The sequence below is a fragment of the Elgaria multicarinata genome, chromosome 13 (genome assembly GCF_023053635.1).
Source record: "Elgaria multicarinata webbii isolate HBS135686 ecotype San Diego chromosome 13, rElgMul1.1.pri, whole genome shotgun sequence".
In the NCBI taxonomy this organism is placed as follows: domain Eukaryota; kingdom Metazoa; phylum Chordata; class Lepidosauria; order Squamata; family Anguidae; genus Elgaria; species Elgaria multicarinata.
In genome coordinates, this window is record NC_086183.1 from 14999819 (window position 1) to 15025498 (window position 25680).

Here is a 25680-nt window from a genome sequence, read left to right on the forward strand (position 1 = left end):
CGCATTGATTTCAAGGTGTTTACAGATTGACTTCTTTATAACCTGCTCTAGAATTTTCCCAGGGATGGATGTCAGACTGACTGGTCTGTAGTTCCCAGGTTCCTACTTTTTGCCCTTTTTGAAGATAGGGACAACGTTAGCCCTCCTCCAGTCGTCCGGCGCCTCACCCATCTTCCATGATTTTGCAAAGATAATAGACAAAGGTTCTGAGAGTTCTTCTGCTAGCTCCTTCATTACTCTAGGATGCAGTTCATCGGGCCCTGGAGATTTGAACTCATTCAAGGAAATTAGGTGTTTTTTGACCATTTGTTTATCAATCTCAAACTGTAATCCTGCACCCTCAACTTCTGCTTCACTTTTTCCAGGGGGGTCATAGACCTGCTTTTGGGAGAAGACTGAGGCAAAGTAGGAATTGAGCACTTCAGCCTTTTCTTTGTCATCTGTTATCAATGTGCCATCCTCATTAAGCAGTTGAACCACCATTTCTTTCCTCTTTTACTACTCACGTAACTGAAGAAAGCCTTTTTATTGCTTTTAGCATCCCTCGCTAATCTCAGCTCATTCTGAGCTTTAGCCTTCCTGACGCCATTTTGGCACTTCTGCGCCACCTGTCTGTACTCTTCTTTTGTAGCCTGGCCTTCCTTCCACTTCCTATATGTATCCCTTTTTGTTTTCAGGTCATCTCTAAGCTTTTTGGGGAGCCACATTGGTTTTCTCTGTTGTCTTCTATCTTTTCTTCTTGTTGGAATTGTTTGTAACTGTGCCTTTAAAATTTCCTTTTTTAAATACTCCCACCCATCCTGCACTCCTTTTCTCATTAGGCTCATTTGCCATGGGACCTTACTTATCATAGTTCTTAGTTTATTAAAATCAGCTTTCCTAAAATCCAGAGTACGTGTATGCCTACACTCAACTTTTGTCTCCTTCATAATCAAGAATTCAAGTATGGTGTGGTCACTTTCCCCCAGAATTCCCATAACTGCCACTTTATCCACTAAGTCATCCCTATTGGTCAATATCAAGTCAAGGATTGCCAATCCTCTAGTTCCTTCCTCCACTTTTTGTAGGAAAAAGTTATCACCCACACATGTCAGGAATTTCTTGGAAGGGCCACTTTTGGCAGTATTGGTCTCCCAACAGATATCAGGGTAATTGAAGTCCCCCATCACTACTACATCACACTTCCTTGAAACACTGGCAATTTGTTTCTCAAAAGTTTCATCCTCGTCTTCTCCTTGATTGGGTGGTCGGTAGTAGACTCCGATTATCATGTTCTTTTTATTCCTTGCCCCATTTATTTTAATCCAGATGCTCTCGATGGGGCTCCCAGTCTGATCCGCCTGTATTTCTGTGCAGGGATAAGTATTTTTAACATATAGTGCAACTCCACCTCCCTTTCTATTTCTTCTGTTCTTTTTGAACAAGTTATATCCTTCAATTGCTATATTCCAGTCATGGGAGTCATCCCATCAAGTTTCAGTTATACCTATCAAGTCGTATTTGCCTTTATGTAATAAGAGTTCAAGTTTGTTCTGTTTGTTTCCCATGCTCTGGGCATTAGTATATAGACATCGAAGACCATGTGTTTTATAGTCTTTCCTCAAGCAGAAATATGTGGGGGGGGGGGAACCCCCCACAAAATACATGTAGTTGTAATAATCTCTTGGCTGGCTAGTCAATATGGATCGAAGGGACACCTAGTACATAGCAAAAGCTCATGACACTTGCCCTCAACGCTACAAGGCCAAGTCATCAAGCCTTTTGGTTACCACACACATGCATTAAGGTATGCACGGCAGACTGCCCACTTGTTTTTGCCAATTAATTAAGGTTCAGATTTCTGAAGCAATTACAACACAAGTGGTTAAAAGTCCAAAGCTTTTATTCACCTAGCAGACTAAATATCAATACATAGATAAGGCTAAAAGCAAAGCTAAGCAAGACATCTTATACGGGAGCTCTGAAAGATGAGATGGCACCCTTTACTGCAGCTGGGTCAGTGGGGAAGTTCCGTCTTACAGAAGCCAGGGGAGCTGTATTTATAGTCCTAGCTAGCATCTACTGGCCATCACGTCACTATGGGAACTCTAATATTCTCACCTCTTCTCAGTGTTCTATCAGAAGAACAGCTGTCTTGACCCCAAGACCTGTCTCACGCCTTGATCTATCTCATAGATCAAAGCCAGCAGTGTGGGGAAGCATGCCAAGAGATGCCACTTGCCAGTAGATAAAACTTTTCCTTAGGTTTCAAAGAACTGACCTCAGACTGTCTGTAAGGAGTTTTAACGCCTTAGTTGCATTACATAGCAGTCAGCTGGCAAGGAAACAAATATACTTAAGTGTTGTTAAAGGAGAATGTCTCTCTTAACAGGAAGTTAGCATTGGGGAGAATAGTTGCATATCAAACCTAATCTTGAGGTAACAAAGGTCTTCTAGATTTTCCTATACACCACTCTCAGCCTTTGGATCAATTACAAAGTGAATCAGTTTCCAAACTTTGGAGAAGGAAAAGTGTTAATGTTTGCCATAGTAGTCATGGGTGTGCACTTGGGTGGAAGGATGCGCCCAGTTTCTGTGGCATTTGATATATAGTGGAATGGTTCCTCACAAACAGCAACCATCTTTGGCTGTGGACCTGGGAAAATAAAACCACTGGCCAGGGGACAGGCACGCTGTTTGCTGTGGCAGTTGAAAGCTGTGAATCATCAGCCAAGAGGCATTTCAGTGCAGCTCGTCTCCGGTGCCAGTTACCCCTCGCATATGCTAAGCAAGTTGGCTGACTTGGTGGAGCCTGGTGGAAGGAGGGGGCGCTGATGTGCAATGTGGCCAGACAGGAGGGAGCCCCTCTTGTGGACAGGCTCCATTCTTCACTAAGCATGGCGGCTTACGGCTGTGCCTGCTTCCTCTTCTTCCCCTGTGCCAAGTCTGCCTGAATCCTGTCCCAAGGTCCAAGAGATTTCCCCCAAGGCAGCACAGAGCAGCTTTAGTCTTCAGCAATCACTTGCATTCTGCAGCAGCTCCCCACACTGTGACTCATAGAATCATAGATCATAGAATAGTCAAGTTGGAAGGGGCCTACAAGGCCATCGAGTCCAACCCCCTGCTCAATGCAGGAATCCACCCTAAAGCATACCTGACAGATGGTTGTCCAGCTGCCTCTTGAATGCCTCTAGTGTGGGCCTGGAATCACAGAAAGGCTCAACACTCCCTCTCCCACATGTTGTCCTCCTTAGCAAGGATGTCTACCATAGCATAATGCCCTCCTGCCAACACAGAGCTTTCATTAGAATCCGTTACTAAGGATTCCCAGCAAGTTTCTTTCTTTTATCCCATTAGCCCCATCAATTGTACTTGAGACTGTGGTGTAACATTCATTTTAAATCTTTCTCACCTTTTTCACTTTGAGTTGAAGGGGGGGGCACCTTCTGAAAACAAGACGGTCATCTGGTCACCAGCACCCCACACATCAGCCCAAACCAAACTACAGTGTATCACGATCAGAGAGCAGCAGAGGTGCCACATAAAGCTAACTACAATACAAATCAAGACGCACACTGCAGAAGATGACTATAACCCCCTCTGAGTATCTAACCTGGACTGAAAATTAATTCCAGTAAAGCCATCACTGAGATCCAGATCAACACTGTATTACTGATTCATCCCTGGTTGGGTGTGCTTGGATCCATCTATGAACAATTATCCCTTGTTTACTTCCAACAACTGACTCATCTGTGGCTCCTCAGATACACCTAAGTTTATCATTTTAATCTTAACTTGCAAAGCAGCTCTTGTGTTCCCCTTTTCGTGCATATATACCACACATGTACACCTACTACAGCCCATTTCATGCATCTAGTGAAAACGGCTCTTGACTGCAAAAGCATGTGCCACAATAGATGTATTACTCTTTAATGTGCCACAAGTCTTCGTTGTTTTAGCTACAACAGGACTCGCACAATTATTTAGCTACAATCCCATCTCTACTTGAGGATGGGTTCAAAGCCAGGTATCTGTGGTGCAAACTATTCTTCTCATGACAGAACTTCCATATGGTATTCCGCAGTCTGCCTCTTTGGTCAACTGGAAGGCCTACCCCAAAGTGGGCTACAGGTGCCAAGTAATGCTACATGTATTACTGAGTAACTGTTGTGGGAAGTTAGTACACTCCACCACACATTGCAGGTGCTCCTTCCTTCATTTCAAAAGGGAACACACAAATGATCCACACAAACACCTCTGCAACAGATGTACAGCAGCATGCTTGGCTCTCCCACTGAAGAAAGTAGCAGAACTAGGAAAGCTCTCTTTTTGCCTGAGGTCCTGGAGCACAGTCAAGACTGAACTAACAGACCACTTCTTTGACTTGGTAAAAGTCAGCTCCAAACATTCATATTAAGTTCTAGAGTTAAGCTCTGCACAAAGACAGTAAATTGTCTCATTTCCAATTTAATCTCCCATTCGATGCAAGGACAATTTTCTTGCAACTCAGCCTGCAAGAATCGGTTAAAGAGAGATAATCAGCACACACAGCTTCTGGTCAGGCTGGTGAGAAACTGCTTGCAAAAGGGAAAGTAGATGTTAATGTAAGAATTTATTTGGGATACCAAAAGTGATGGGGGGTGGGGGGGAGTATTCTTTGAATTAGGAGGCCTATTTGTAGCCAAGGGGATTTATATTCTCATACGTTCTTGCAAAGGGACCCTGCTTCCTCTTTCTACAGAAAGCTTGAACCTTTGAATTAAGGAAGTGCAGCCAGCCAAGGCTTCTAGAAGGAATACGGAAGGTTGCCTAAAGGCCAGCTTAGAATCCTAAGGCAAGAGAGGGTGTTCCACTGCTGGAGGACAAGAATCATCAGACAGGTCAGGGCACACCGCAGTTGCGGGCCATTTGCACGGTCATTTGTCCCTCTGTCTAAGGAACTCCTTCCTGCCCTTGTCTCGGCCACCAAAAGTGCGAACTCTGTGGATGAGCTGTAGTTGCTTCTCGATTGTGGCCCTGATGTCCACGTCATCAGGGATGTGGACGTATCGAACATTCCTTCCGGTCACAAAGAGGTCAGCCAGCCAGGAAGAGCGGCCGCGCCGGTCCGTGAAGGTTGCCTCGGTCAGGCGGATGTTCATGAAGGCGTCCACGTTTGTGATGCGGCCCATGGCCGTGCTCTCGTCCCGCAGCTCCACTGTGGTGACACGGCCGTGGAGGCCCTGCAGCAGGATCACCAGGCTGTTCTCGGAGATGGTGCGCTCCTTGACCGAGTGGCTGATCTCCATGGCGTGGCGCCCCCTGGTGCCTGGGACAGAAACAGCAAGAGGGAAAGCTCAGCCAAAGCGGCGCCCGGGAAACAAGTTACTAGTCCGCTAGAGCTTGGCGGCGGCTGCGCGTCTGTTCACGGCGCTCTTTGCTTGCATGCAACTCCTATGCCTACCGGGTCCGGTGCTTAAAGGGAAAGGGGGGGGAGCAAGCATGGAGCCTGGCCGGGGGCGCCGCAGTCCGCCTTCTCAGCACCCCTCAGCTTCCTTTGTTGCTGGGGGGATGAGCTCGCAAGTTCCGCGGTGAAACAGATGCTCGAAGGCACCCTGGGTGAGCAGGGCTCCCACGGACGGCGGAGGCGCGGGAAGAAGAGGGGGCCCTGCCCGGAGGAGGAGGAGGCAGGGCTGCACCAGCGCCCAGGACTCGCGCGGCGCTGGGGCAAAGGGCCGGGGGAGGGCCGGGGGCTTCCACAGAGGCCCGGTCTAGGCCAGCCTTCCCAGCGCGGGCCTTCCGCATGGGTAGGACTGCAGCTCCATCACAGCTAGGGGATGATGGGAGTCGTAGTCCTCCCCGTCTAGCGGCCCCCGCGCGGGGAAGGCGAGCCAGGAAGTTCCCGTCCCCCTCTTCGCCTACCTGGGTCGCATCTCCCGCCGTAGTAGTAAGGCAGCGGGGCGCATGCGCGGCGAAGCCCCCCCCTCGAAAGGCATTCGCGAAAGCTGGCTTCCGATTGGCTCCTTTCGCGCACGCGGTTCGTGCCCTTCCGGCTTACATTCCGCCCTGAAACTGACGTCGCCACGAGCCTTGGGGATGCGCAGCTTCCGCCAGTTTTGCTCTGCGGAAGCGGGTAGGGCTCGTCGTCGTCCCCAGCTACGTGCACGGCGCGGACTTCTGGTTGCGAGTCTAGTTCCTCCTCTTCCCTACTCAATGAAGAGACTTTGAAGGGCCCTTTTTGAAGCCCTACAAAATTTTGCAAAGCCTTTTTCATAGGGAAGATGGTGGAACAGAAGGAACGAGTGCGCCCACCCTCAGCGACAGTAATCCCGTCTTGGCGTTTTCTGCACACTGGTGGGGGTTGTGGGAGTTACCTCGTGCCTGCAGCCCTGGGATCAAACTCAGAATCATACCTGGTGTCCTTGCAGCTCTTATCAAGTCAGCTTTTTGGGTTGGAGAGTAGAAGGCACGTGCTTTTGGATGACGGTGGGAGGCAACTTTCAGATCCCAATTTCTCTGAGTCACTTGTGACTTTGAAGAGAGGCAAAAGTCATTTTGTAGTTGAAGATGAGTAAAAGTGAAATAGGAGGGGGAGAACTATATTTCAGATTAAATGGTCTCCAAGCAGCAACACTCGTATTTGGCAAAGAGAAGGGGGCAAACATTTATATTTGTACTTTTGTAGACCTCCCAGAGAGCTTTGGCTATGGGGCGGTATATAAATAAAATAAATAAATCTGGGGGAAGCGAGGACTCGAACAGTCTTTAGGCGTGATGAGTACAGAAGTATCCCCATATGTACACATGCATGCATGCACACGTGTGTGTGTGTGGAGCAAGCAGGCAGGATGTATATCCAGACAGGTTCATGTGAAGTGCCTGGATGGCATTTTGCAGATGTGATGTCGGAGATAAATTTCCCACTGCCAGTGTCTCAAGAAGAATATCTCCAAAGTGAATTCTGAGAGGCCTTACTTAGAACAAACGTCTTTATTGCGGCAGATAAAAAGAATGTGATTGCAACATCATTACAAACTTGGATCCCACAACCAACGAAGGGATTCCTCTTTCTGCTCTTGCTGAGACATGCACAAACAATACAGCACATTTTGTACGTCTTAAGTAGGAAGCGTATCTAGGAGATTTTTTTTACACTCAACAGCTCCAAGGCAAGACTTTTATGTCCATTTTCTTTACAGCTGTTCCAACTTCTAACCCCATGAGGCACAACCTAGGCTATTAATAGCATAAGAATAACTTGCTATTTGCAGCCCTGGAACATTTCCCCAAAGCCAGAGAAAGGGTTAATCAAATAGTTCTAAGCACCAATCAGCCTTCGTGGCCCAACAGAAATGGATGCCTTTGTAACCACTCTTCTACAGGAGGCTGACAGCTAGGTACTTTCCATAGCAAAATGGCAGGGATTGACCATTCCTTTGCCCCAAGTGTCTGCAGCCGTAAGTCACAGCTCATCCATCATTGCCAATAAGTCAGCCCCCTTACTGATTGCCTGTGTAGGCTGCTCTGGCACCTCAAACTCTCCCATGATACGATCCAGTTCCTCATTCCGTTGTTGGTCCTAGGTAAAAGAGTCATTATTACAAGAAGCTATTTGTGGAAGAACAAAAATCTAAAATTTGACAATTCAATATTACCCCAATGTAATATAAAAATGCCTTTTGCATTTATGAAATTTTCTTTCCAGAAACCATCAAAATAACCTCAGTTACCTAAGTAATTACAAAAAACCTGCAAAAATCTTAGTTTTGCAGGTGTTTCTTAAAAATGTTTCCCTTCCAGACCTGAGTATGATTTTTAAAGACTGGACACCACACCAAAATCCTCCCCCAAAATCAGCAGGAGCTTTGCCAGTTTGAGGATAGTAGAAAGCACTCTTGGGTCTCAAATACTAAGTTCCAGTTACACAATACACAATTAACTTATAGAATTCCGGACTATAAGATCTGGTAATGGCCAGTGGCTGAGATTGTCTTAAAGGGAGATTAGAACAATTCATGAAGAGAGAGAGAGAGAGGTTTATCAATGGCTATCAGTCATGATGGGCTGCCTGTGTTCATTCAGGCAGAATGAACTTCCGAGTGGCAGGTACAGCCAGTAAAAGAGGGCTTTCGTTCTCATGTCCTTCCTGGATGGGCACTGTTGGAAACAGCCAGCTGAAGTAAACTGACCCTTTTTTGAGCCAGCAAAATTCTTTTTAGGTTATAGTGGTGGGGTTTTACTCGTGTGAGAGTGCAATCCGTGTGAGACACAGCTTCTTTTCAACCTTTATGCAAGGTTATTTGATGGAACAGAGATTCAGTAACATGATCCAGAGCGCCGTAAAACTCAAAAACTCCAGCTAGTGAACTTGGTCCAATTTTTTAAAAAATACTGCACTACCTATAAAGTGTTATTTGCAGGAATTAACAAGGCAACAAATGTTTGTACCAATGCATCTTTCATTTAGGTAGTAAAGTATTTAGTCTATCCTCTAATGAAATGCCAGAGAGCAACGACTGCATACCTGGTCTGCCTGTATGTTGATAACTTGATACGATAACTCCTGTGGGCGGGTCAGTGCGGCATGTCTTAGGAGAGAGAATAAAAGGTTACCACTGAATGCCATTCAAAGCATAGTGTTTGGTAAGCTGCAAAAACTCACCTCTTGGCAGCTTTTGACACACCTCCCTTTGTTTACATTTATTAACTAATATTAGTTTACCAACCCATGATTACTTGATCTTGCTCTATCTGGTAAGCCTCCTTTGCAATTCTTGATCCTTGTAATAGACAAGGGAAGCACTTGTGGGGGTGGGGCGGCCACAGAACGGTCTCAGACTCTGCCTGTCATCCAAAGATGGATCTACCTCTCAACCACTTCATCAAAAACCAAATAAATTGGATCGTACTCTTCCTCTTCATCCGTGGTGAAGAGGTTCAGCCGGAAGCCAGCTTCATTGCCAAGAGGCTTCTTGATCTCGAGGCCGCCCATCAGCCTGGCCAACAAGTTCAGCTCTTCTTTAGCTAGCGGGTTGGGAGTGGTGTTCTCCTGAATGAAACAACGATGGGTCTGTTAGGTAGATAGGGAAGTAAGGGTAAGGGTTCTACGAGTTCCTACCTCTCAGGCTACAACAAAAGGATCTGCCAGGTCTCTGACATGAAAAGAACTCTGCAATGGAGTCAGGACATGACGAACATACAATAACTTCCAGGATAATTTGAGCAGCTGAAACATCTATAAGCCCAATTCATTTTCCCAGAGTTTATTAGCTGCTTCTCTAAGAAATACTGAAAGGAGCATGCAGCTTTCTGAGAGGTATAATTACCTCTTTATAATTTATAATTATGTCATTCCACAAGGCAGCCTCTTTTCATTGAGGCGCCCACATTTTCCCATTTGGAGATCACCGGAGAAAGGAGATGTTTCTCTGCAAACCTGGGTCAAAATAACTGTCATTCTCTCCTACAGTCCTGATTACTGAACAGCCCTCAAAACCCTTAAAGACATAAGCAAAGATGTGCACAGGCATATGGAAGTTACATTCTGCAATCGATACTGCCTAATCACAATGGAACACTGGATAAATAAAATCTAAGTTAAAGAGAGAAGTACGTTCTGAAGGAGGCTCTGTCTGAATAAAATAGCATCCAGAGGAAAGGGCTGCTCACAGTACTAAAAGGATTCCAGATGCTGATCCTGAAACGGAGCGAGCAGTAAGGTGGTTCTCCACACAGCAGTGCTCAAATGGGTAGGAAAAAGGTACTTACCTTTACACGAGAAGCCAAATTTTTGGCGGCTCCCGAGATGTCTGTTTCTACAGGTCGGCTGATGCTGTATCTAGAGGCAATTGACAACGGTTACAGTAGACACAAAGAAAGGTTGCTAAAACCTCCCAACTGAAATGTGACTTTGCACACTATGACTTACATGTTTGTTCCCAGTTTAATGACTCTGTCTCCGTGAAGGTCAAATGAGCCTTCCCGATATGGAAGTACATAATTTCCACCACTGGTGAACTCAGTCCTTCGAATTTCATCCCCTTTACTATTGAAAAGTCTATAAAATCACAAAATGGAAATACAAATTTACTGTTGAGTTAAATTAGTGTGGTCCTCTTGTGTACAAGAAGAATCATTATTATTATTATTTATTTATTTATATAGCACCATCAGTGTACATGGTGCTGTACAGAGTAAAACAGTAAATAGCAAGACCCTGCCGCATAGGCTTACATTCTAATAAAACCATGATAAAACAATAAGGAGGGGAAGAGAAAGCAAACAGGCACAGGGTAGGGTAAACAGGCACTGGGTAGGGTAAAACTAACAGTATAAAGTCAGAACAAAATCAAGTTTTAAAAGCTTTAGGAAAAAGAAAAGTTTTTAGCTGAGCTTTAAAAGCTGCGGTTGAACTTGTAGTTCTCAAATGTTCTGGAAGAGCGTTCCAGGCATAAGGGGCAGCAGAAGAAAATGGACGAAGCCGAGCAAGGGAAGTAGAGACCCTTGGGCAGGCGAGAAACATGGCATCAGAGGAGCAAAGAGCACGAGCGGGGGAATAGTGTGAGATGAGAGAGGAGAGATAGGAAGGAGCTAGACAGTGAAAAGCTTTGTAGGTCAACAGGAGAAGTTTATATTGGATTCTGAAGTGAATTGGAAACCAATCATAAGTTATCCTTTTCACAGGAGAACTGCAGATGATAATAATAATAATAACAATAACAATAATAATAATAATAATAATAATAATAATAATAATTTATTTATTACCCGCTTCTCCCTCCGGAACGAGGCGGGTAACAACACAGAATCCAAAAATATTGTTAAAGGAGTTCATAGAGGGGAGTTTGCTGGCCCAGGCCAGCTCATACACGCAACCTTTCCTTTATTCACCAGAGCAATTTTCCTCAGATGACTCATGCAAACACGGCTCTAGGGCTTCTTCAGGTTGGGACAGACCGTCAGCTAGTTGCACCTGATGTATCCACTGGCTACAAAGAAAAAGCAGGGTCTAAGATTCACCTGATGAGCCCTGGAACCTCGGTTCCCCAAGGAACTGGACCTGAGGTTGGGAGTACAAAATGGCCATTGGAATTCTGTACTTTGTCTTTTAAGAGAATGGAAACCTGTGGAGGAACAACCACAAAGCTTCATCAGTAAAGTAGTTCCACTTAGAAAACATTGATTACTTCTCAGCCAAAAAAAGCTCCTGGAGCTGCTTACAAATAATCTGTAAAACAAGGCAGCCCCTGCCTGCAGGCATACCACGTAAAAAGACACAGCACACAAGGAAAAAGGAATGGGGAGGGGAGACAGAAAAAAACGACTCTGGCAGCAGGGATGGTGGAATGGCCCTGCATCCCCTCTCTCTATCCACAGCCTCCTGGAATGGCTGCTGGTGGAGACAGCTGGGTTAGTGCAACGGCTCTACTTCCCGCTCTCATATCTATCATTGCAGCCTGCTGGAATAGCTACTTGGGGTAAGAATTGAGGGATGAGGAGTCTCTGTGGGGGTGGTCTTCAGAAGGTGGAATTTGTGCCTGACATCTCTAAATTGTCTCATTACACCCTGCACTGTCACCCTGGACTCACTGTTCTACTATCACAAGCTCCCAGACTAATGTGTAAAAGTCACCCACCCTGATGTGTATGTCCTGGAAGAAGATGAGCAAAGTTTGCCGGATGAGCTGAAGTTCGCCAGCGGAGAGAGAGCCGTAAGTCTGGAAAAGAGAATCAGAACATGAGAGCTGACTAGTCGTAAGAAGTTCTTGCCTCAGCTTTACGGTTGTTCATATTTACACAAGCAAAGTGCTGCATATATCCTCACAACTACCAGTAGAAGACTCCTATTTCCATTTTGATGACAGGCAATGCAAATGAGCAACTTTCCCCAAAGTTACCCTGTGGCTCTTTCATTGCTCCTCAGATGTTAAGCCAGGTGTCCCAAGTCCCAACAACTATCAGAAAGTTTTAGAATATCAGTACCATAACACTTATGTAGAATCATAGAATCACAGTATTGTTGAGTTGGAAGTAACCACAAGGTTCATCTAGTACAACCCTCTGCATTATATTTGATTTGGCGTCATTATATTTCATTTTGCTGTTCTATTTCTGCCTTAGTTTTCAATGGTTATATCTCCAGATTTACCTTCTTTCGCCATTTACCTTCTACTCCATGTGCAGCACTTTCCATCTTAGAAAGTTACATAGACAAAACTACAACCCTTTTGTAAGCTTACACTATGGTAATCGGAAGGGGGACTGCACCCTACAACAGAACAATGCAATGGTTTGCACCTTACATACTTTTCCTGTAGTTGCACACAGTCATACACAAATATACATACATTTGAATAGAATGTAAGGGGTTGATATGCTCTTACATCAATAAGCCTCCGAAAAGTTACATCGACTTGGGTCAGAGTTTTGGGTGATTCAAAGATGAAATCCTTAATGGCATCCAGGTGGTTGAAAGTGATGAGCAGAAGGTCTTTGGGCCGAGAGCAGAGTAGAACTTGGTACTTGAAAGCCATGGTCATTAGATCATAAAGCTACAGAACAAGTGGAATCTAGTGAAATCAGGGCACAGGCTGGGCCTTATTAGGTAATTATCAAACACCTGCCACATCCAATGGATGAAGTGTATCTTGTGTATTTAGCTACATTTTCCTGCAGCTCACCCAGATCCTGGCAATCTTTAGTCTGTCAAAAAATGCTTGATTAAAAAATAATCAACACATTCTACAATTCACACCAAGGAAATAAACAATGAAGAGCATTTTTTCACGTAAGAGGATTTATATGAACCTTACAACAGTTAAAAATTACACTGCAATTTTTTTAAAAAATAGCAATGCAAATTTTACAAACAATAAAAACAGAGGCAACTACAGCAAGGAAATGCAGCCTAAAAGCAAGGATCAAATTATTAAAATAGCTCAACCTGGCAGGTCAAATGCCCCCCTTTTCCCCCTAAGATTGGGAAGTAGGAGCAATCAAATGGAACTAGGTTATCTGAAGGGATGCAACAAGCAATGATTACAGGCAGTGAGACACTATGGTACAGCAATGTGATGATGCAATGCTTTCATCCTACGTGCAACTTTTGATATTTCAGCGTGGCAGGCACATAACTACAAAGACTAAACATTTGCAATGAAAAATTAGGATTCCAATTGTACCAAGGTCAGCCCACATGCCAAGCTGTGTGAATTGCTGCCTAGTTCTATGTGATGATAGCATTTGTTGATTTTTAAAAAAAGGGCTATCTGAATTCACCTTAAGTCATGGAGGAAAACAGAGAGGGTTGTTCTCACCTTATCCATACTGGGTGCATTCAGTCTCATGATGGAGGCATGAACCAGCCGCTCAAACACTGTTCTCAGGGCCTTCCTGGAATAGAGTTCCTGGGGTTTAAACAGTTCATCCATGAACTTTTTATTGAATATGCCCCCAATGATGTCATTCATAACTGAAAAGACAAAAGAATCAGACCTGTCAGGAGTGAATTGGAAGCTACATTTGTAGCTGACTAGAGGACTTGCAGAGGCCACTGGAACGCACTGTGGCCCAAGAAGGGGAGGGTTTGTATATCCTTTGCAACTCTTGACTTCTCATTTATGAGCTGTGTGTTTATATATGCTGCCTGATCAGAAACAGCTAAATGAACTGTAGATCATCTCCAGGGTTTGTTTAGTGTGATATGTGAATGAGGAATCACTCCCCAACAAACCAAAGAAATGACCCAACTACAAACTATGAGTTGTTTCTTTGGTTTGTCAAAAGAGGGATAAGTCAGTTTCAGGTTCATACAATACGCGAAACAAACCATGGGCAGAAAGCCCAATCAGGTAGTGGGGACTGTGGAGCAGTGAGCACATGGATGCTGCTCATATATGATAAGAAGTCTGGTTTATTGTGATGTGTGAACCGGGTCAACGTCTCCTGGACTCTGCTCTCTTCCAATCTCTTCATCTCAAGGAGACTCACACAGCTTTTCTTGCCAGTGATTCTACCAGTATTGTTAGTAGTGTACGACCTCAGAAATACTTGGAAATGAAATGCTTTAGTCTGCTCTCATTGCCACTACTGCTTTGGAGCCTTCTGCCATTGATACTTCCTTCTCCAATAAGATGACCACAGATCAAAAGTGAAACGCTTTCAAATTCCAAGAGAGATATCCAACAACTTCAATACTAGAGTGGCAAGCCCTACCATTAGGCAGAGTGAGGCAGCCGCTCAGGCAGCAGATTTTTGGTGTCTTGAAAACAAATTCTTCTTCTTTTGCATTTGCAACTTGCATCAATTCTTGTAATCATGATATGAAGGCATCTGAATCCACAGCAATTTAACTGAGACAGGAAAAGAATAGCACTACCTTGTCCCCTGCTGTTTTAACCTTTTGCAGTTAATTGAGCCAATATACACCGGCACAGATGATTGTCTTCCCTGAACGTGGGCATACATCCAGAGGAGCACATCAAGGGATTAGAACTCTCTTTGGTACACAGTAGTAAGATTACTACTGCTGATAATGGGTTGGATCCAAAGCGCTGATCGTTTCTGGAAGGGGCAGGTTTCTGCTCTTTTCGGTGCTTGCTCCCAGAAGCACTACATCACAGCTGCCAGGGATAGGGGCTGAGTACACAAGGGAACAATTGGATCCAGCCCAATATCCAGAGGTACTGTCATGGATAGAGATCTTTACAATGGCATTATGCAAGTACTATTTAGGCACAAGATGCTACTCCCTTTACCCCTAGTAGTAGGCAAGCACTATTTGTCACAAAAGACTTTCCCAGGAACTATATCAGATATCTCTACTGTTAACAGCTGGTTCATCTATGTGACTATGTGTTATGTGTTGTTTGTTTAAGTAGTTGTATCTCTGTTTTATAGATATGGACAAATTCATACCATTTTATATATAAAGTTTAAAGAACAGAACAAAAACAGGCAGCTGCTTGGTTATGTTATATAAGTCTTGAACATTGAAGAGACTCAATCCCTGTAAAAAAAAATACTCTTAGAAATGGTTATGCACAGGATTATACATTTATCAACTTCAGTTCTTAGGTGCCTGGGATTTTCCCAGCTAAATGGAAATTAAATGCAGCTTCCTGGAACACACACACTGTATGGTGCATGGCCACCATATAAACCAGACTTGGGTGAGCAGTAACAATACCCTACTAAGCTAAAATGTGCCAATCTTTTTGTCTGGTTCTTGGCAAAGGTGGACTTTTCTTCTGGTCCTCCATGTAGTCAAAAAGCCTTGTCTAGCTGCCATTTTCATTTGCCCTTGCATTAAGTAATACAAGTTATTTAATCTACAATCCAACAGATGTTTCTAAGTGCAGAGACACTGGGGATGTGCATTACTGTTGCAATTCCCTCTTCACCTGATTTCAAGCCATCCTTGCAAAGCCTCAGTAAAGTCTCTTACGGTATGCCCCTAAGCTTGGCAGAGCACTGCTTGCTTGCTGCTCATGGAAACAACACCAGCCTGTGGCTTTTGATACCATCAACTACAGTATCCTTCTGGGCTGCCTCGCTGGGATGGGACTTGGAGGCACTGTTTTACAGTGGCTCCATTCCTTCCTAGAGGGGCAGACTCAGAAGGTGGTGCTGGAGGACTTGTGTTTCACTCCTTGGCCGTTGGCCTGTCGAGTCCCTCAGGGTTCCATTTTGTCCCCCATGCTATTTACATGAAACTGTTGGGAGAGGTTGTCCAGAATTTTGGGGATGCAGTGCCACTAGTACACCGATGACACCCAACTCTACTTCTCCTTTCCACCCAATTCCAAGGAAGCTGTTTCGGTGTTAAACCGGTGTCTGTCGGCAGTGATGGACTGGATGAGGGCAAACAAATTGACGTTTAATCCAGACAAGTCAGAGGTGCTCCTGGTCAGTCGAAAGGCAGATCAGGGAATAGTTCAGCTTCTGCTGGATGGGGTTACACTACCCCTGAAGACACAGGTTCACAGCTTGGGTGTACTCCTGGATTCAGCCGAGCCTGGATGCCCAGGTTTCAGCGATGGCCAGGAGTGCATTTGCACAGTTAAAGCTAGTGCGCCAGCTGCGCCCGTTCCTATAAATGTCTGACCTGGTCACGATGACACGTCTTAGTTACATCCCATTTGGATTACTGTAACACACTCTACATGTGGCTGCCTTTGAAGAGTGTTTGGAAACTTCAGCTGGTTCAAAGAGCTGTAGCCAGATTGCTGACTGGTGCTGGTTACAGGGACCATACAACCCCCCTGTTAAAACAGCTCCACCGACTTCCAGCCTGTTTCCAGGCACAATTCAAAATGGTGGTTATGACCTATAAAGCCCTATACAGCTCAGCTTCAGGTTATCTGAAAGACTGTGTTCTCCCTTATGAGCCTGCCCGTGCTTTGAGAACTTCAGGGGAAGCCCTTCTCTCAGTCCCAATACCATCACAGGCAAGCCTGGTGGGAACACAGGAGACGGCCTTCTCGATAGCTGCTCCAATGCTCTGGAACTCCCTTTCCAGGGAAGCTAGACCGGCTCCCTCCTTGCTGTGCTTCCGGAAGCAGGCAAAATCTTTTTTTGTGCCACCAGGCCTTTGAGGAATAGCCTGGACCTCTGCTTATGCGTTATTTATGCACTGGTTTTTTTTTTTTAAATGTTATTTGTAATTTAAATGTTTTAATATTGCAGTATGTTTAATTATATTTTTAACTTTTGTATATTTCTATTTATATGTTTTAACTGTGTATGTTTTACTTTGTAAAGCCACCTTGAGTCCCAGTACTGGGAAAAAGACGGGATATAAATATAACAACAACAACACATACTAGTGAGTGTAGACTCTCCTTTGTCCCCATTTGGTTTTTTTGGGGTGGGGTGGGGGCATGTTCAGCCTACATTAGCTGCTTCTCTGTCAGTCCAAGCAGAAAACTTCTTGCTAGTTAGAAACCAAAGCCAAGGATGATTGGGTAGAGTTCATGTTTTGCATTGTGATGACATAAAAGAATACAATAAGCTGGTTCACCAGTCAGTTTCCCTCTCAACCTTCAGGGTCGTGCACGGTTTTTAGTCCAAATGCATACTAATCTTTGGGTTGTCATGAAAAATATTTGTCTACATGGGGAAATATTGAATGGTTCCACTATCCACAACAGAATCCTGTTTGGGGTTTGCATTTTGACTCCAAAGCTCTGGGTTTATTAAGCAACCACCAAAGGCAGAGTCATTGTACACAGCCTTGCAGATAGCCATTTGCTACATGCGGTTAAGAAGTTCTCTTTGCAAAATTGACTACTCAAATCTCCCTGAAACCCATAGGAAATGGTTGTGGGCTACATGGAATAAATCACAGAATTGTAGACTTGCCTTCCCTTATTTACCACAACTTAAAGCAATAGAAACAGAGGTATCACAGCATTTTGGGATTGCATAGTTTACTTGAGAAAACCTTGTAGTTTCCTCCTCTCAAATTATTCCAAGTCTATTAAAATTATGCAAGGAAATGCTTTTAGAAAGAATAAACTATAATCTCAGCATACGTAGTGATGCCACACAAAACAGTGGCGAGCTTTGGTCTGTATTCAGAAAAATGATGTATTAGAAGCAGGGTGGATATGATTTAAATCAATTTGATTTAAATCATGATTTAAATCACTACTCAGACTCGATTTAATCATGTGACACCCCCCACAAAGTGCACTCTATTCATTGAATTTTTTGAAACTTAGCACTTAAGAGGTAAGGGGTTGATTTTGTGTACGTAGATTTGCAAAGGAACAATGGGATTGTGATCTCTGCAGACACAAATTCAGTTTTGAGAACTGTAAAACCAAGTAGCTGTGGTAATATCTTCTAGATAGAACGATTGTTCAATAATTTTACAGAAACCTCTGGAACAGCATGACATTGTGAACGGATTCATGGAATTCATTTAAACATTGCATGAATATACAGCCTCATGCTTCATAATTAAAAACTAATCCTTATTTCATGATGAATAACCTTTGGACTAAAATGTATCTTAAATAGAAAACTATCTTTAGATAGATTTTTCCTCAAAAGGCATTTTATTTAAAAAAAATCCAATTTAAAATTTTTAAAAAATCCAAGTTTTTTGATTTTTTTTTAAAAAAACCATTGATTTTTATCTACCCTGAAGTAATTGTACAAGGCAACTGCCTACGAGAGCCAGGGAACTGGTGGCTAACTTTATTTATTTTTTATTTTATTTAGAGTATTTTTATCCCGTACCTCAGCCAAAAAGGCTCCCGGAGCAGCTTACAAATGATCAGTAAAGAAAACAGAGTAATTTTTCAGGGTAGGAAGAGGGGGAGAGCTGAAACAGCGGGAACACAGAGATAGCATGCGCACCTTCTGCCAGCATTTTGCTCATGAACAATGCTTATAGTACTCATGCCGATGGATGTTTGCCCTGACATGTACTTGAAAAAGTTAGTTACTGCAGACATTCAACAGTCAATTGGGTATAGGTATAGCCAAACTGAATTCCCAAAGAAGCTTATTTCAAGGACACTTGCGCTGTGTTTTTGTACTTGAGCAGAAAGTGAAAGTTATTTCTGCCACTTTTTAAATGCAGTAACTTTGGGTCAAACAATCACGTCAGTCCATTGTTACTGCTACAGCCACAAAGCAGCAAGGAACAGGGTATGTATGTGTGTGCATATACATTGCATGCAGCTAAAAATGATGTCAGTCAAAGATTGTTCAGGACTGTTGCTACAAAAGTCCAACGTTGGTACATATAGGCAGCCCATGTGTTTAAAAGCACATTTTAATACTTAGGTCCATTTTTGACAGTCTACAGCATCTGTGGTTTGGTTCCAGTTCCTGTGCGGCTACAGCAAATACTGGAATTCTGAACGTTACCTATTTGTTCAGATAAACGGATTGTAAATTAGGGCAGAGGATTTAATGGTCAAAAAAAGATTTGGTCAATTAACCAGCCCAATTCTGATAAAGTATTGTCATATAATGGTCAAACTTTTTTTTTTAAAAAAACATTAACATTATAACAAGAAGGTAATAGTCAAAAATTTTTATACTTATGGCTAATTACAAAAACAAATTAGCTGTTGGAGATGCCTTTTATAGTAGGTAATCGGTAGGACAAACTTTGCTGCTGGGTTTGTACCTGCTGACATATTAGGGAGCAAGCAGCCCACACAGACCCTTCCGAACAAGAGACAACATAATTATTTTTAAAATGTTAAGCCACGATCTACACGGTTGGTTGCTTGGAATATCTGACAACATTTGACCACAGTCAAATAAGTGGTTAATTGACTGGTTAACTGAAAATACTTGAACTGTCAATTGGCCAACAACTCAACCTCAAGGTAAAGTTATTTTAATTGTCAAATTCACTAGACCATCCAACAATGGTCCAATGAAGTTCTTCCTGTCCTGGTTTCGTATAAATACCACAATAGAATATAAAATGTTCTCAGTCACCTGAGCTCCACAAATATAAAGCTGATGGTCTGAAGGGATCTTCTGAAAGTGTCCCTCAACTGTGTATGCATAGTTTTGAATGCAAAAAGGCCTTATGCAGGGGGCTAAAAATGTTACAGTACCTCGTCTCCTGTCCACATCAGTCCATTCATCTACACGAAGCATAAAACAGAAAAAATGACGGGTCAAGTAATAAGAACAACACACGAACAAGTAGGTTGAAAGAGGGTAAATAAGTGTAAAAGAATCCAACAAAGGGACTTTTTTTTCAAATTGGCATTTAATACCTAGCTGCACTGGTGCTATGATTTTCATGCAATAAAAAGGACATTTAAAAAACGCAGTATGTGGAAGGTTGGGGCGAAACCACAGGCAATATAAATGGACCTATGACACTTCTGCAACCACACTCCACACACTGGGAGGAAAAAGTGCATTTTGCCATTAATATTTTTGTGTGTGAAAAAACAATAACTCCATAGCAGCACAACTTTGATGTTGACTGTTCACTGCAAACCAATGAGACCCCACACCATTAATTACAAAAATAAATAAATAAATCTGAGCTCAGACATCCTCAGATTCATGTGAATTGATTTCTATTGTGGTAGAGCGTTTCTTTCCTTCTGAGGAAATATAATCTGCACAGATCCATTGCATTTTACTTCATCTCAGGGCAAGAAAAATATGAGGTTCATGCTTACTGGATCACCAAGAACATGTATTATTTAATTCTTACTTGCCCATGTAATAACCCATTTAATCCTCACAACAACAGTGAGAGGTTTGTTAGGATGAAGAAGAGTGACTAGCCCAGTATGGAAAACAAGCTTTTTATTCAGTAGAATTAGTGCCCAGGATTTGATGCTGATGCCTGGAGACTGAAATTCGTTAGCACTGGAATGTCAGCACTGTCTTGGGTTGTTTTATCCCCCCCCCCCCCCGCAACACTGATTTTCATGGTCTATTTCTAATATATCAGGAGCAATCCCCCTCTAAGCAAACCCCAAACCCTCTTGTTCTAGAAGCAAAGGAGCTATTCTCTAAACCTTCCTTGCAACCTTGGAGTTGGGGGAATTGTTCCTGAAGTTGCTGTGCTCCCAAAGTGCTCCAATTGACTCCAAAGTGCAGCCCAATTGCAGCTCCTAGGTGAGGAGAAAAGAATCATGGGCATGGCAGGTGGAATTCTGGGCCTCTGCTTAGGACTTTAGAGATGATTCCATGAAGTGCTAAACATTTCCAGCATTCAGGTCTCCCTCCACCTGAGAATATTCTCCCCTGCAGTGTTCTATGGACTACAAATGTGAAAATATTCTGGTCCTAAGACTATTATGCTATTGTACAATACAGAAATTTTAGAAGTATATACTTCAGCACAACCTATGAATTGAATATAGTGGCAGCATCTTATAAAGACAGATAGGACCCAAGTGTCACATTCAACAGCATCCTTTTATTCTAGTATAATGTCTGCTGTTCAAGCTATCATATGTCACTGTTTATAACCAAGAAGTCAGGATCTGTGTGAATCTTATTAGGAAAAGGCTGCTGTGAAAAACATCAGAACTGTACAGTAAAAGCTAGTTTCTGTTCCTTAAAATCAGATTAGCAGAAGCTATTTTTGTGCAGGGTAAGAAAACTACTTGTAAGCAAAAGCATGTAAGAGCCAGCTAAGAAAGCATGTAGTAAGAGGTCTCAAAAATAAAGCTACAAAGGAAAATGTCTGATTGGGATTCAGATGAGTGTGGGGTCTGATTCCTGGCTTTGAGAACTGAGAAAGTTCAAGTATATGGGTAGGTAAGCAGCAATTTCTTTAGCTGCCAAAAAAATGTCTGGCCTCAGAGCCCCCATGTTTGAGACACCTGAATGTGAGGTTCCTCCTATAAGGATCACATTCTTACTGCTCCACCTTGTGACACAACCTTCCTCAACGTGGGGCCCTCTGGACAGCTGGGGCATGCTGGGAATTGTAGGTCAACGGAGCTGGATGGCCCCAAGGTGGGGAAAGCTGCCTTACATAGTGGCTTGGGAACAGCAGCCTGCCTGCTTGTCAACGGAGGCTCTGCTCAGGGAGGGGAAAGGGGTGTGTGCATTTTCAATGACCCCTATCTGCTCTTTTTGATATACATGATCAGAGGTTGGTGATCTGCTCAACTAAAATGTATTCCACAGGTTAGGAAAGGTAGCAGCAAGTCCAAGAGGTCACCAGCACGGCTAACAAGCAGCGTCAAAGAAGCTATTGTAGAAAAAAGGGCTTCCTTCAAAACATGGAAGTCTTGCCCAAGTAAGGAAAATAAAAGGGACCACAAGCTGGCACAAGGGTGATGCAAGGAAACAATAAGAGATGCAAAAAAGCATTTTGAGGAGCACATCGCTAATAATATCATGTCCAACATTAAAGAATTCTTTAAATATATCAGAAGCAGGAAACCAGCTAGGGAAGCAGTTGGACCATTGGATGACAATGGAGTTAAGGGGGTACTAAAGGAGGACAGAGAAATTGCAGAGAAGCTGAATGAATTCTTTGCATCGGTGTTCACTGCAGAGGATACAGGACAGGTGCCTGCGCCTGAACAGATGTTTTCAGGAACGGAGTCTGAGGAACTGAGGCAAATAGTGGTGACAAAAGATGAAGTTCTCAACCTTATCAACAAATTGAAAGTATCCATCCTAGAGTTCTCAAAGAATTCAAATATGAAATTGCAGACCTCCTCACAAAAATATGCAACATGTCCCTGAGCTCAGCCTCTGTACCAGAGGACTGGAAGATGGCCAATATAACACCATTTTCAAAAAGGGATCCAGGGGCGATCCAGGAAATTACAGACCGGTTAGCTTGACATCTGTTCCAGGCAAATTGGTTCAAAGCATTATTAAAGACAAAATTAGTAAGCATATAGAAGGGCAGGTCCTGCTGAAGAAGAATCAACACAGCTTCCGCAAAGGCAAGTCCTGTCTCACCAATCTACTAGAATTCTTTGCAAGTGTCAACAAACATGTAGACAAGGGTGATCCGGTGGGCATTGTTTACTTGGACTTCCAAAAGGCTTTTGATAAAGTTCCCCACCAAAGACTCCTGAACAAACTTAGTAGTCATGGAATAAGAGGAGAGATCCTCTTATAGATCAGTAACTGATTAGAGAACAGAAAACAGAGAGTAGGAATAAATGGTCAATTCTCCCAATGCAGGGAAGTAAAAAATGGGGTCCCACAGGGATCGGTATTGGGACCAATTCTTTTCAACTTGTTCATAAATGATCTGAAATTCAGAGTGAGCAGTGAAGTGGATAAGTTGGCCGACACCAAATTATTTAAAGTTGTTAAAACACAAAGGGATTGTGAAGAGCGCCAAAGGGATCTCTCCAAGCTGGGAGAGTGGGCATCCAAATGGCAGATGCGGTTCAATGTAAGCAAGTGTAAGGTGATGCACGCTGGGGCAAAACCCCCCAACTTCAAGTATAACCTAATGGGATCTGAGCTGGCGGTGACCAAACAAGAAAGAGATTTTGGAATTGTGGTGGACAGTTCGATGAAAATGGCTACCCAATGTTCAGTCATTGTAAAGAAGGCAAACTCCACATTAGGCATTATAAGAAAAGGAATTGAGAATAAAACTGCCCGTATCGTACTGCCATTATACAAATCTATGGTCAACCACACTTCAAATACTGTGTACAGTTCTGGTCACCACACAAAAAAAGGATATTATAGAGCTGGGAAAAGGGCAACTGAAATGATTAAGGGGCTGAAGCATCTCCCCTATGAGGGAAGGTTACATCAACTGGGATTGTTTAGCCTGGAAAGGAGGCGAAGGGGAGACATGATAGAGGTGTACAAAATTATGCATGGTATGAAGAATGTGGATAGGGAGACATTTTTCTCCCTCTCTCAAAATACTAGAACCCGGGGTCATCCCATGAATCTGATTGGTGGGAGATCCAGGACAAATAAGGGGAAGTACTTCTTCACACAGCGCATAGTTAAATTATGGAACTCACTAACACAAGATGTGGTGATGGACACAAATTGGGATGGCTTTAAAAGGGGGTTGGATAAATTCCTGGAGGCGAAGACTATCAATGCCTACTAGCCCTGATGGTTGTGTGCTATCTCCAGTTTTCGAGGCAGTAAGCCTGTGTGCACCAGTTGCTGGGGAACATGGGTGGGAGGGTCCTGCTTGTTCATCCCTGGCTGATGGCTGGTTGGCCACTGTGTGAACAGAGTGCTGGACTAGATGGACCCTTGGTCTGGTCCATTATGGCACTTCTTATGTTCTTATGCTTAAATCAACAAACAGAGAAATTTGCATCCCCCATGGCAAAAAGCAAATACAATTCAGGACCCAGCTTGAATGTGGGAACATACCATAAGGTGCAGTCACTGTGTGCATACATAACCAGGATAGATTAGGCACCCACACCTGTACCCCAATCTTTGTATAAGGGATCAGGGCCTCTTACAGTGGTCCCCATTTATGGAATGATCTTCATGACAAGACCTGTCAGGTGCAAACATCTTTTTAGAGCCAGGTTAAAACTGCCCTCTTCACTCAGACATAGTGAGTCTTTCGAGCGGATCCTGGATAGTCTCTGGCTGATGCTTTTAAATTGCTTTAGATATATGTGGCTGTTTTATATCTTTATATGAATGATTTTATACTTTATAAATACATTTTAATGGTTTTTATTTTTGTGAAAAAAAACCCCTGCCCCCAAGCGGTTTGGCTATGGAAGGAAAGGAACCTCTCTGCAAGCACTGAGTCATTAATGACTCTTGGAGGGACGCCAGCTTTCGCTGATGTTTTCTTGGCAGGCCTTATAGCGGGGTGGTTTGCGATTACCTTTCCCCCAGCTACCTGCTACCTGGGTACTCATTTACCGACCTCGGGAGGATGGCTGCCTGAGAACCAGCTTCCGCTGGGATCGAACTCAGGCCGTGGGGAGAGTTTCAGCTGCAGAAACTGCTGCTTTACCGCTCTGCGCCACACGAGGCTCATTGGCTATGGAGCAGTATAGAAATGCAATAAATGAAGCAGGCCACCCTGGTCCATCTCCCTCCAACTCCTCTGCCTCAGGTGATTCCCACAGCACTGTGTAGGACAGGCTGATGCCCTCCAGATGTGTTGGGACTACAAGCCCCAGCATCGCTCAGCCAGCGTGGCCAACGGGAGTTGTAGTACAACGCGGCAGCGGATGGTGTATGTGGTCCTGCAGGCGCTTGTCATGACGGCCTTCGGGTCCCGCCCGGAGGGTCCCAAAGCTGCAGGCTGCTCCAGACCAAGAGCCCAGTTCCAGCCGTTTTCATCTCCGCCAGAAGCAGGCCTCTACTGGGGCCTTCACTTCCACCCGATGCCAAGCCACGCCGGGGAGCCTTATCCCCCGCCCCAACCAGGCTACACGCGAGGACGGCGCCGGCGCTGCCTCAGAGGGAGCCGGGAGGCCTGAGGCGGCGCCGGCGCCGTCCCAAAGGAGCCCCGGTGGGGCCTCGCTGGCCCTGCGCGTCTCTCTCCCCCTTTCGCGGGTCTTTGTGCCCCGAGCGCCCCCGCCCTCTTTCCCATATCGGGGGTCCCGGGCTGGCTGGCTGGGCGACACACGCCTCGCTTCCCCGGCGGGCGGCCCAGGCGCGCGTTAGAGCCGGGAGGGGAAGGGCAGCGGTATAGGCGGGGCGCCTCCCTGACCTTGGCGCGCCTTGTCTCCCGGGATGCTTTGCGCGCGCAGCCGCTGGTCCACGATGTAGAGCATCTCCCCGCCCAGGTTGAGGACGAGCAGCGGCAGCGTCCGCAGCGACATGGCCGCAGCAGCCACCCTGCGCCCGAGCGCGGACCTCGAGTGCGAAGCTCCGGCGTCGGCGAGGATGGCGTCGGCGGCCTCGTCGCCACGACAACAGTGAGGAGGAACAGCCAATCAGGAGGCAGCTTGCTTGCCTGTCTTAAGCTTTTTTTATTTCCAAAGGCGGGGGCTCCCCCTCCCTCCCCCGCCCCCAACGCAAGGCGGGCGGCTTTTCCAGAGAGCCATTTTGCTGGCTCATGCGCAGCGCGTCAGGCGGCCTCCTTCAGTTCTTGCGCGGCGACCCTGAAAGACACGCAGAGAAGAGGGGGAGGGAGCACGTTAGGCTCAGCTGACGGTGCCGCGCCCCCTTTGGGACACAGAACACCTCTTGCGCCAAGGGCCTTTAGGGTGACCATCTGAAAAGGAGGACGGGGCTCCTGTATCTTTAACAGGTGTGTTGAAAAGGGAATTTCAGCAGGTGTCATTT

The 25680-nt window shown here is 44.5% G+C and overlaps 1 protein-coding gene across 4 annotated transcripts; it reads right to left on the reverse strand.

The window, feature by feature from the left end:
* Positions 1 to 4572: 4572 nt before the first annotated feature.
* OSCP1 (organic solute carrier partner 1) lies at positions 4573 to 25255 on the reverse strand. Of its 4 annotated transcripts, XM_063139631.1 has the most exons (11): positions 25103 to 25255; positions 19548 to 19577; positions 13275 to 13429; positions 12342 to 12509; positions 11595 to 11675; positions 10978 to 11081; positions 9887 to 10015; positions 9727 to 9796; positions 8868 to 9007; positions 8483 to 8546; positions 6934 to 7537 (listed from the first exon to the last, which is right to left on the reverse strand). In XM_063139631.1, exons 1-11 carry the CDS (start codon positions 25212 to 25214, stop codon positions 7421 to 7423), a joined length of 1170 nt encoding a protein of 389 aa, XP_062995701.1. In that variant the 5' UTR covers positions 25215 to 25255; the 3' UTR covers positions 6934 to 7420. The 4 variants fall into 4 exon arrangements, with proteins under 4 accessions (XP_062995703.1, XP_062995704.1, XP_062995701.1 ...); XM_063139632.1 differs by lacking the exon at positions 19548 to 19577 and having other exon boundaries at positions 25103 to 25253; XM_063139633.1 differs by lacking the exons at positions 6934 to 7537; positions 8483 to 8546; positions 8868 to 9007; ... (5 more) ...; positions 13275 to 13429; positions 19548 to 19577 and adding an exon at positions 4573 to 5287 and having other exon boundaries at positions 25103 to 25248.
* Between the last annotated feature and the right edge of the window lie 425 nt (positions 25256 to 25680).